This window comes from Xiphophorus couchianus, chromosome 20 (genome assembly GCF_001444195.1).
Source record: "Xiphophorus couchianus chromosome 20, X_couchianus-1.0, whole genome shotgun sequence".
In the NCBI taxonomy this organism is placed as follows: Eukaryota; Metazoa; Chordata; class Actinopteri; order Cyprinodontiformes; family Poeciliidae; genus Xiphophorus; species Xiphophorus couchianus.
The window spans coordinates 11,747,358-11,759,953 of NC_040247.1; the positions used below are offsets into that span (position 1 = coordinate 11,747,358).

The 12,596-nt window shown below is 36.0% G+C and overlaps 1 protein-coding gene across 4 annotated transcripts in view; it reads left to right on the forward strand.

Moving 5' to 3' along the window:
• Positions 1 to 5,191, forward strand: part of slc6a11b (solute carrier family 6 member 11b) — a 31,361-nt gene extending 26,170 nt beyond the window's left edge. For all 4 annotated transcript variants that reach the window (XM_028002334.1, XM_028002332.1, XM_028002331.1 and 1 more), the window contains 3 exons: positions 548 to 648; positions 1,080 to 1,250; positions 3,099 to 5,191. In XM_028002334.1, the coding sequence (XP_027858135.1) occupies positions 548 to 648; positions 1,080 to 1,250; positions 3,099 to 3,242 (416 nt within the window). In that variant the 3' untranslated portion in view covers positions 3,243 to 5,191. The remainder of the gene's footprint in view (positions 1 to 547; positions 649 to 1,079; positions 1,251 to 3,098) is intronic.
• Positions 5,192 to 12,596: the final 7,405 nt, after the last annotated feature.

Genomic DNA, 12,596 nt, shown 5'->3' on the forward strand with positions numbered 1-12,596 from the left:
GTTTACATAATACATAGTTTTTTATTTGTATTACCACTGACTCATGTTGTTGAGTTTGGGTTTTTGATGGTTGTTACAGACTTGAGCAAAGCAAGTTTCACTCTCCTTACTGGAAGAATATTGTTTTTCTGCCCTCTGCTGGAGAATGCACAGAAACGCATGCAGCATTCATTTATTATGATAAAATTACAAATCAGGTTATTAGGATGTAAGAAAAATACACATTTTTATATTGACCTGTTCTTAAAGTGTGTCGACTACTGTATAGACATTATGTAATGACTAAAAAGAAAGTATGCATGTAGAAATTCTTTGGTACATGAACATTGTTGTTGGCTTGTATAATTCATGACAAACATTCAGCTAAATAGTCTGCTGTTACACAAAACGCCTCTGGCTCTCTTGATGTTAACTTTCAAAAAACATTTTGTTCACATCAAGTCAGAAATGTAGCCTTACACAACTTTGAGCTGTCAACAGGCATCAGTCATGTCGTTATTTTGATGATGCATGCAGAATCTCCCGAGTGAGACTTGTTTTCTTGCAGGAGGCGACAGATTCTACCTAAATATTGAGGACATGATTGGATACAAACCTTTCGTCTTGATCAAATGGTGCTGGATGATCCTGACCCCGGGCATCTGTGCTGTGAGTTAAGCGCATGAATAAGAGCAGACAACACATAGATGAGCACACAAGTGGCAAGCGACAAACTAATTCAAATGACTTAGATTTGTTTTTTTCATAGCTTGGTTTGCATGGAGTATTAGTTTCAAAAGGCGTACAGTTATTTTTAAAATAAAAATGATAATCAAATTTTAAAAAAATAAATACACCAGTAGCTTCCAAAAGAATGATTAAAAATATTTAAACAGTTTGCATTTTGTCTATTATTATCAATAGTCTGATATCTTTTTTCTTCTTGTCTCCTATTAATCTATAACCAAATCCACCAGTGACTAACCAAGAACCACGTGTGCTATTACATTAAAAGTATATAAACCCAGAAGGTAGTTCCTTGTTATTTAAAACCATGTTTTCACCATGATTTGCAAACAATGTGTTTCTTTTTGATGCAGGGAATTTTCCTGTTCTTCCTGATTAAATACAAGCCTTTGAAGTACAACAACGTGTACATCTATCCTGACTGGGGCTACGGAATCGGCTGGTTCATGGCTATGTCCTCCATGGTGTGTATCCCACTGGGCATTATCTGGATGATCTGGAAAACTCCTGGGACCTTTTCTGAGGTAAAGAAATCTTAACAAGAAAGGACAATCACTGTTGTCCTTAATTATTATTACATTTGTCACGTTGACCCTATTTATTGGCACCACTGATGGAGATGTGTAAAACCCCTAAAATGAAATAATATTTTATTGCAGTGACTGTTTATAATAAAATCACTTATAGCACTGCTGTTGTTATACATGCTGTTGATACTTCATAAAACCTTTTACGGCCAATGGACTTTGCTTTTTCCTGAAACATCTCACACTATAAGGCTGGAGATAAGGGATCTATGAGAGTTTATTTTTTAACAATCTCTTTAGAGTTGTCCATTGTTATATGTCCTCTATAGTACAATCTTCAACTCTTTGAACAAATTTTGGTTTTCATAGGAGATTAGTCAGAGGACTAAGATTGTTTTGATAGACTGATGTTAGAGCATCAAAATAATCTTCCAAAATGTTTTTGGCAGATTATTCTGAACAGCTGGTTGGTATGTAGATGGGGTCTAATGACTCTTTTGGAGACTTGATGATACTGTACTCTGACTGTGAGCTTTGGTGAATTTTTTGTTACCTATCTACTAACCTACTGCTCATTGAGCATAGGCAAAACGTACTTGGATTTTCTTCTAGTTTAGTAGTCAGTGACTTACAGTGGATTTTTGTTTCATGTCATATTTACACTATAGGAGATATCCCTGGAAGATCTGTTCAACTTAAAAAAATCAAATAAGTAAAATTCTTCCATCCTGAATAAATGTGCTCTAAAAGGGGATGGATTTTTCTTATTTTCTTATGTGGAAAATCTTGCTACTACAGTAAAAGATTAATTTATTAAGACAAATTTGTAGATATTTGCCTTATCTAGGTGGCTTCCAATACATTGACTATGTCATAGAAATTTCAAACTTTTTCACAAGGTGCTTTTCTTAATAAGTATATAAATTTGTGTCGGAATAACAGCTAAACCTGTTGTTCTTTCAAAATGAAATAGGTACTGTGATCTAAGATAATCAAAGCACTTTAAGGGTGTATTCACACCAGTCCCATTTAGTCCTCTTTAATCGAATTTTAGTGTGTTTGCCTTGAAAGTCTGGTTTGCTTGGGGAGGTGAATATATAATTCAACTCCAACATGGACCAAAAAAGCAAACTCTGATCCAACTAAAAACCTATAGTCTCAGTTCGGTTGCACATGCATGTCGATGCCATGCAGACCCGAGATCCTTCCAAAAGCAGGAAGTGGATTAGAATGCAGGGAATTCTGGGTAAATACAACCAAAACAAATGGAAGAATATAATGCAAGAGAGAGAAATGGCTTGTGGTCTTTTACTAAAGACAAAAGAGAAGTCCTACATCCTCTAAAATCTGACACAACTCCATTTTAATGTAAACATTTTGTTTACATTTCATCTTCTTCTGAGGTTTTTGTGTCATTTTCTTCAGTAGTTCCTTGTGCAGCGCCACCACAGGCGAAGGGGGATTACAAGTTTTTCAATTACTCTGGATTGTTTCACAGATTCCAGGGTGAAAGCAAACCACACCAGCAAAAAATTTTATTACGGTAAATAAATGTTGCAATATTGGTCCGTAATCAAACCAAGTCTATTGAGAGTAATCTTTGATATTAGCTCAGCAGACTTCCACACTTCTGCAGCATCTGTGAGCCAAACATGGGTATTCTTGGAGTAAAGTTCAAAAGCTGCCATGTTGTTAAGCTGGGCTTGAAAACCCTAAAAATACCCTAAAAGTCCAGAGGAACTCCTATATATTTGTAACTTCTATCAGAGCAACACTTTATGCCGTGATCATTGTGGCGTATAAAATTAACACATCTACGTATTCTTTTTTTCTGATTCTTTGCAGAGAATGAAGAAGCTGACCACTCCCAGCCCTGACCTAAAAATGAGAGGCAAACTTGCTGCCCTCAGTCCTTACGCTGTCAATGATGCCAAACTTAAAGCAGATGGCAAAATATCCACCATCTCAGAGAAGGAGACGCATTTCTAATTAACCCGGTGACTGACCGAGCTGCCAGCTGTCTTAAAGGACCAGTCAAATAAAAATGAAAACCGTCAAAGCATTACAGGCCACCACACAAGACAAAAAATGGAAACAAACGACTCAGAGTGCTGTTTTTGTTTTGTAAAGAAACGAGTCTAAAAATGTCGATGCTCATATGTAGTCTGCTTCTGTTTTGCACAGCTTTTAAATAACACAATTATTGTCTTAACTTTCAAGCTTAAGCAGCTGTTTCCTCACTTTTAGCCATTAATATTTAAAGACGTGTTGATTTTGTGTGCTAAATGGTGAAATCCTGTCCTGGTAACTTGTCAGTAATGGTCTCACTTGTGTCTGTGCCTTTAGGACGATAACAGCATGTTCTATAAGGCTTGCTCTCTACAATCATTGGCAAATTGCTGAGATCCTATTAGGTAAAAGGCACCCAAATGAGACTGAGATGTAGCAGCTGGAGGGGCATTCTGAATGCATATTCATGCTCAAGCTACATGAGGGGGGCACCATACCCCTGTAAGTTGTAATTTACCATTGAATTATAAGATCTAAGACTGTGAGGACATTTTTAAAACTTTAGGTGTTGTAGACCAGCATGAAAACAAAGAAGAAACTAAATTTCTACATAAATATCCACCATTTAGAGCGTTACATTATTACAGAAAGACAAAAACAATTTCCTTGGTTTAAAAATCTTTTATTTTGAGGTTTACACTACATTTGTTCACATGGCTACAAATAGATGTTTGTGACTCGCAGGCTGAGTCAAAAACACACCTCTTTCTCCTCTAGCCGTCCTCCTTAAAGTCATAGATATCTGTCGTTTCACAGTAATTATGCTGAGACTAACAGAGACTGACAGATAGATGTGCCTTCAATCCTGCATTTTTATTTCCTGCTCTGCCTGTAGAGAAGAGGATGCACACGCATCACATGAGCATTTCAGACCTCATCTGTCCCCTTTATTTTCAGTCTCCTCATCTTTTTGCTCTTTTTTTTCCACTGTTCTCCCTTTTCAGCCCCTGCCTCTTCCTCTCTGCCTCTTTCAGTGTTTTCTTCTTTCATTTATTCTGCTTATTTTCCGCTCCCTTTCATCGCATGGCTGGCTTGAATAATTACACCAGTCTCGTATGAATGAAATATAATACTCTGCATTTTATTACACATTTATGCCTCAGCAATATTATTTCTATTGATTCTGTTGCAATTCTCTGACCTGTTGTTTGAAACAGAGAACCTCATGGTTTATTTTTTGTTTCTGTCTGAGCCACAGTGAAGGTGAAAGCAATAATCTAGTCTTCTGTGGTGGGTGACAATGAGCTGGTCTCATTGTTTAAATCAGTCAAATGTCCTACACGCACTTAAATTTCTTTCACTTTCTGTCTTTCTTGTGCTTTCTGATGAAAATGCTACCAGAGGAGAGCATCTGAGGAAATTAAAGCAAATTCTCATAATGTTTAGGGGGAGGCAAAAAAGTAGGTGAAGAATTCAGGAGTTTTCAAGAGGAGGAAGTTTGTGATCGAGAAGAACATAAAAGAAGCAGAGGAAGTGTTAAATGTTTGAAGCGCCTCCTCTTAGCAGTCACATTCTCCCTAGCAACTAATCAGCCCTCTAGGTGCTGGTACATTTTAACGTTATCACCTCTTCACTCATGTTTCTGTAAGGTACTAGATGTGTGCATCCAAAATCCTAGCGTGCTGTTTAACACTGATCACACTGCTGTAGTCATTGGTTTACTTCCTGTCTGTTGAAAAGTGTTTAAAATGAATTGCTGTAATAGAAAGACAATATTTCAACTTTTGATATGCTCAAAAGAATCTGTAATAGAGATATATTAAAAAAGGGTTAAATACTGTTCAGCACTGTTCTACACCTTTTGGTATTCATTGGACACACAAACTGTCTGCTTACTCATTTTTAAAAATAAATATGAAAAAAATTGATTCCTGATTGCAGCTTTTTATTTGTCTTTGACTAATTTTTTTCAGTGTTATCCAAAATCTGTTTTAGATAACTGTAAGGCAAAAAAATCTAACAATCAAAAAAAAAACTTTAATAAAATATGAGTTTGTGTCTGTTTCTGTGAGCCCGTGATGACTACTGTTCAGTATTCTGAAATATTTTTACTTAAAATGTTCTCTGATATTTCAAGGAGATTAATTGTCCTGCACTCTGGCAAGGCTCCTGGGCTTTTGGATAAAAAAGCCCACAGCATCACAGATCATCTGCCTTACTGAACAGTGTACAAAAACAGTTTTTCAATGTTTTAAATTGTCATTATTTACATGATTATTGTTTGTTGCCAAAATGTTCCAGGAGCATTTAGCATGTCAACATTTATGTTGGTAGGACATGAGACCCATTTTGGCATGTAGACTTAAGTCCATAACTATTTGATTTAAATGTATTTTTATTCAACCAAGATGTTTATTTTTCTAAGCAAATTAAGTATTTTTCAAAAATAAATATAAAAGGATTATCAATTTTAGACAAAAACATTTTTTTTTACATTTTATTGAGAAAAATGGCACATCAAAAATAATTTATACCCTTCCCTATGATGCTAGCGCCATAAAACTCTTCTTATAATTGCTGACCATCTATTTACATGTTTCCACTGGTATTTTGGGAATTTATCTTTGGGGAAAAAAGTTTGAAATTAGAAGTCTTCCTGACTAGCATTCTAATCTTTTGTTCTTAATGAACTTTATAACAAGTAGTTTCAGGTAAGTCTCTGTTGGTTATCTTATACGTGCATAGATGGATGTTATTAATTTATTATTAAGCAACAAGAAATGCTGCAGTCTCAGCTACCTTTTAGGATTCTCTGGATTGTGATTTTGTGCTCAAATCAAAGTCTCTTGCAAATGTTGTCAAAATTGTCAAAAGGACTTTGTTTCATAACTGTTTTTGCATGTTAAAATGTCAGCCACTCGCCTTCATGAGTTTTGTTTACAGTTCAACTAAAATCTGGAAGGGACAGAGCTGATTGTACTTCTTGTGGAAGATTCGGTCCTTCAATGTTTGCGATATCTCTTCAAGGAGTTGATTTGTTTGTGGTTCTGTTCTGTGTACAAATGTGGAAAATCTGCAGAATCAAATGCAAAGAAGGATTATTTCTAAAAGCTAGGAAATTACACATAAGCCTGAGCATCTTCTTCATGAGATTGCTTGACAACAGCAGATTGGTTTCAGTCAGAGGCTTCTTCAGAACTGCAGTAATACAGACTGCTACAGGAGATTCTTTCTGCCCACAGACATTAGCATCTATAATAACTCTTTGAATAACCTTGAATAATATGTGTCACAACAATATTTAACTTTCCTTTAGGATTAAGAAAGTATTTTTGATGTTATTGACAGATTATTGTTTTCTCTCAAATACTTTTTTCTGGTCTCAAAACACCAAATCCTGACTTTTTCATAAAATCTGATGCTACTGCTTTTACAAAGCTAATGTTTCTAAAAAGATGACCTTGTTGATGAGAGAGGAGTTTACAAAAAATAATGTTCATATCAACACTTCTACTGACTATTTCTGTTGTTTAGACTTTTGCTTTTGAGAGATGGGACAAAAACCGACAATGACTGATTTGTCATTGTCAATTCAGTTTGAGGGAATTTTTCATTGCTAGAAACAAGATTTTATGGAATCCAAAGCAGCAAAGTTTGGAATCAAAATATGGTCATGAATTTATCATTGTTCTTTTGGGTGCATAAGATGTATGTAGTATTTAAGTGAGGCAGTGTCTGCAGTTATGCCTGCACGTCACCTTAGCTCTTGAGAAAAAGGCATTAGTTTAGTTTATCTGGAGATGCCATCTGCAGCTGATCCAACACACAATATGTTGGACATATTTTGTTGTCACATTGTGGTTTTATAACTTCTAAGAACACATTGTGACCTTTCTGGGTGTATCATCAAAGGAAATTGCATTTAAATAAAAATTATTTTGAATGTCTCCACATTGCTTTTTAAACTGTAAATCTGTTTCTCTCAAGTGCTGAATATATGGGGTCCAATAAGGAGCTCAAACGGATCCCCTCCCCAAAAGATAAGCAGACTGAGAAACGTGATGGAAACTGCTGCAAGAAAAATCACAAGTAGCCTTCATTTTCCTCCCTGTTAGTGTAGTGATTAGGAATGTGACAGTGTTCAAAGCTGAGCAAAAATTGTAAAGGGAAGTAGGGATTTAGAAAATAATTACAGTGTTGATCAGCTGTCATTGGCATTGAAGCTAAAATTGTTCTTCTAAGAGACTTTGTGCCTAGTAAAAAACTGAACTGCCTTGGAAAAGCATTTATATCTTGGATTGATTCCAACTACAAACAAAAACTTAAATATATCTTTAATTAGAATTTTATATCATACACTAACATAAAGCTGTATGCAATTATGAGATGGTACAAAATGGATGCCTTGTTTTGATTGTTTTTCTCTACAACAAAAATCTGAAAAAAAATAATGTCCACTTGTATTCAACTTTTTTTTCTTTTAATGTTACACCCCTGAATAAAATCCACTTCGACCAGATCATTTCAAAACTAGCCCAATTAGTAAACAGAGACCACCTCTGTGTAACTTAATCTCAGAATAAATTGAACTGTTTGGTTAGAAAACATTGATAACCAAGAAGCTTAAATAAAACAAAGAACACGTCAGGCAGGTAGGGTATAAAACTGTGGAAAGCTTTAAAGCATGATTTGATTATATTCCACACTTTGAACATCCCCTAAACCACAGTTGAACCCATTATCCAAAAAAAGAAAGATTGCACCACAAATGAAGACCTATCAAGAATAATTCACCCACCTACACTGGCAAACACAGAAGCAGCCAAAAAGCCTTTGGTAATTTTGGTCTGGACAACTATTTGCGCTCTGCACATATGGTCTTAATGGAAAAGCAGCAAGAAAAAAGCCATTGTTTTCAGAAAACCACAAGAAGTCCTAATTCAGTCTCCCACAAGCCATGTAGGGGACAGATGAGGCCAAAACGGAACTTTCTGCCAAGCAAAGGAAACAATGTGGGGAAATATAAGGCAGAAATTACTGCTGACAAAAAAAGAAAAACCTCACAATTGATTTTTTTTTCATATTTTCCCCAAAAAACATAACGGAAAACTCTGGGGACAACACTTCTTACCGGTGAGGCACGAGCGGAAGGTGTACATCCTCTCACATGTAGCATAAAGCTAGCATGCCATTTCAGAAACAAAACATCCCATTTATGTATCAAATTGTTTGTGGTCATATGATGGTGAAGTTGTTTGGCTGCTTCAGGTCTGGTTGACTTGGCTTGATTGATGGAACCATGCTCTGTAAATCCAGAAGGATAATGTCTATATGTTTGTGACCTTTAGCTGTAGCTTACTTACAAAGTATGCCAGCAAGTTCACCTCAGAGAAGAAATCACTTTGGACCATGAAAACTCCAACCGGCATCTTGACACAAGGTTTTTTTGCAGTTGTTAATAAGCACAAAAGACATTTATTTAGGACACAGAACACCTTCCCTTTCTGTTGTGCATGAGGACCTAACAATTGCAATATCAACCAGCCTTTTATTGACTTCTCTAAATGCATTTGCTTTGAATTTTACAGGATATTTGTCATATTAAATCAGGATTTTGTGCAATTTTAAGAAGTGTGCTCACATCTGATAGAAAGCAGAATAAGACGGAAAGTGAAGTTGAGCGCATTTCTTAAAATCTTCTTCATTTACTTTTTATCTCTGTCAAAGTTTTCTCTCCAAGTCCAGGTCTTTCTCACAGTATTATTGTCCTTTTGCCAATTAACAGAAAACTTTGCAATCGGTTGCATTCATTATGAGAACAGTTCAATTAAGTTACAAGATAAAGAAATAAAATTTAAACAGGTAGACATTGAAAACAAAACACCAAACAGAAAGAAATAATAAGTATCTCTCCAAAGCTTCATATTTAGGGAATCCAAAGGGTCGGTTTCAACTTGTAATCTTCCACAAAGAGGCTGATTACGATAGACTGACACACAAACAGATGTTCTTATGCATGAAGGAGAGTGAATAATGTGCTTTAATGACACTAGGGGAGCAAAACAGAAAGAAAGAAGAAAGCAGATAAGATGAAAGACAGCTAGACACATTCCATGACATTAACACAGCAATGATGCTGTAATAACAGATACAATTTTACAGTCTAGATGAAGGTTGGAGATGTTAGAGATCAGACAGAAAGGCCTATAACTAGAGACTGCAGAGATGGAGCTTTCTTGCTCTCATTATTCTTATGCAGAGCAGATTAGTTGAGTCATGCACAGTGTTCTGGGGCAGCGCTTCAGGACAAAGCTGCCACAGAAAAATTCAACATGCAGCGGCCAAAAGTCACTCTTGCCCAAAGATCTTAGCAAGCCTATGTTTTCCCCCTAATCGTTAAATATAGAATGAGGAAGAAGAATGAATGTGCAAAAAAAAAATCCTGTTCCTGTGTGGCATTATTAATATTAAACCACCCCTTTATTAGATCCACAGTGCACTACAATGTGCTATGCTAATTTTATTCATTTTAGATCAATATTATGTTTTAATCATCCTTTACATGAAGGTTTCAAACATTGGCTGACAATGTAATAAAGAACATTTAATATATGCCTTCTTGGCTCATCAGTCAAATTTTTTTGCTTCTTTGGTGTAAAAAACCTTCACAAAAAGCTTCAAAGATGATCTGACACATGAGGTTATTTTTCAGTAGGGGGCAGCAAATTCCAAACTACCTGCCTGAAGAGGCTTCACCTTCAGGTAAAATTATTGTACATTCTGTCCTTTGCTGAAAAGGTGAAAGACAGCAGTAAAAATAGTGTCTCTACTCTCTGATCTACCACAGAAATGCATTTTGACATGCAAGAAAAATGATTAATTCAAGTCTCGTGTTTAAATGCTGAACGCAAGAAGTATTTCTCCTCAAGAACAAACAAAAGAAACAAGAGTAAAACAATGTAGCATAAATAACATGTTTTACTTGTATACACGCTATGTGTTTTAGTGAATCCTTTTCTGCCACGTTGGAATTATGACCTATCGGGTTTCTGTATCAAAAGTCAGGTTAAAGGATTTTGGGATCAGCAACAAATAAAAAGAGTGGCACAGAAATAGAAATGGGGAGGTTGAGGATCTGACTGATTTGGTGATATAAAGCTTTCTTGTTGCTGATGAGGGGAGAGAGGTCAGAGCTGGACAAGAAATTGTTAGGTCAAAAGGTACCTATCTTCTCTATAGAAGTGTCTGTGAAAGTCTGTTTCTCAGGATTGTTAATAATAATAAAAAGTAAGTGTAGCTGACAAACCATAGAGATATTGGTTTTCCTTAACAGCTTTCCAAAAAATGTAAGATTTACCAAGCCATTTACCAAACACCCTTAGAACTAGAAGTTCCTGCAAACAAGATTTTTTTTCTTGGTTAAACATTCAGTGGGGACACAATACACAGATAAACACCATCTATGCTCCAACTCAGGCATAAGCTCATTTAGAAAACACCAACTAATCAAATATAAATGTTTGAACAAAACTGTACAAGCAAACTCCAGAAAGACCTGTGCAGACAGGATTCAACTGGAGACACTACTAAAAGGAATTTTAAAAATAGGACATTTTAAACAACTACATGTAAAACCATGTGTAAAACATTTTTGTATTTAAATATATATAAAACTATATAATTTAAAGACTTTTTTCATGTTATTATATGTTGTAAACATAATAACCTTAAATTTGACATGCAAACAGCTGTAACTCCCACAAAACCCAGCCTGCCCATATCCATAAAACGATTCTTACTGACAGCAATAATAGCCACTATTACCCTTTGTAGTTGATTCCTTGTACTTTTCAGTGTTTCATATCTACAAACACCACAAATCATGCCATAATTTACTAATAATAATTTTAATGTGTTTAAGGCAGACTTTGAATATCAAAGACTGACTTAAAAGTTACAGAAGAGAGAGTTACAGAAGTACAAAGCTAATGGTTCATAAATGGAGACATCTGGGGACACTCCAGAATATCTGCCTCCTCTCTGCCACCCTCCCCATCCTCTGCAGTAGCCAGAAAATAAATAGTAATCCAAAACATTGATAAGGGTGCACATTGCTCCAATCTACAGTCATTATCACCAAGATGTTAATTACACATGGTAGAAATCAATACTTAAGCAATCTTGTTAAAGTCAGTATTTTAACAATTCTATAGGAACCTCTGCTCCAAATATCCAGGCAGGGTTTCTTACCTTTATCTTGTTTAATTAGTGTGAAAATGGCCAAGAGAGTAAAAGGTCAAACACAGCTGTTCAGCTGAAGCATGACTCAACGGCACAAATCTCAAAGGCTCTGCATTTTCATACCTGCTTAAAACCTGCTTAAAGTTAATTTAATTTTACTTTCGAGTGAAAGGCCTACATCAAGAACCAAGGTTGGATCAGTGTAATTTGCTAGGGTGGTCCTGTTTGTTCTTTGGTGGTCCTGTTTGTTCTTTACATTAAATCACAAAGCGGTGTGTGAAGACCACAAATGATGACATTCACACAGATACAACGTGACACATGCGGGTGAGAACATTTTTGCTTTACTCTGTATGTCTCATAATCATGTGCATTCGTGTAGGAACACTGTGTACATGCTCGTGAATATGTGCAGCGTTCATGTGGACTTACTTAGCAGATTCACTGGATGGTGTTTGCTCATTGGACAGGCTCTGTGCTCTGTGATTCTACTGTAATGGATTCTGGCAGCTGTGTAATTTCTGCTTATTTCCTACTGACTTTGGAAAAATCTTAATCTTCAACGCAGGAGGCTTCGCAACACACAGATTCACACAGAAAACAGCAATGCAGGGAACAAAGCACGGGAATTTCTCCAACATTTAAGCCGTACCGCACATTTCAGCATCAACAACACACCATATTCCATCCATACAAACACATGCATGCACATTGCGTTAGATAGAGCAGGGTCACATCGCCATTCAAAGACCAGAAAAAGACAGTGCTCCCAATTTCCCCACTGAGTAATGTGGTGCAATGGGTTAGCACATCAGCTCTGAGGTATTAAAAAAAAACACCAAAGAGAGCTTATGATTGTTACATTCCTGGACTTGTGAAGATGTCTTTTGTATTTGAAAAGAGAATCTGTGGAGTAATTATGAGTAGTCAGTATCAAATCATCAGTAGACAGATGTTAGTTTTTTCATTTTTTGAAAGTGAAGCACAAGACACGCAGTAAATAGCCAGGGCCAGAAGTTGAACCAATGACTGCTGCAATTAGGAATGACAGCCAAAATGCAGCTACAGTAATATTTTGCTCAAACATGTCTA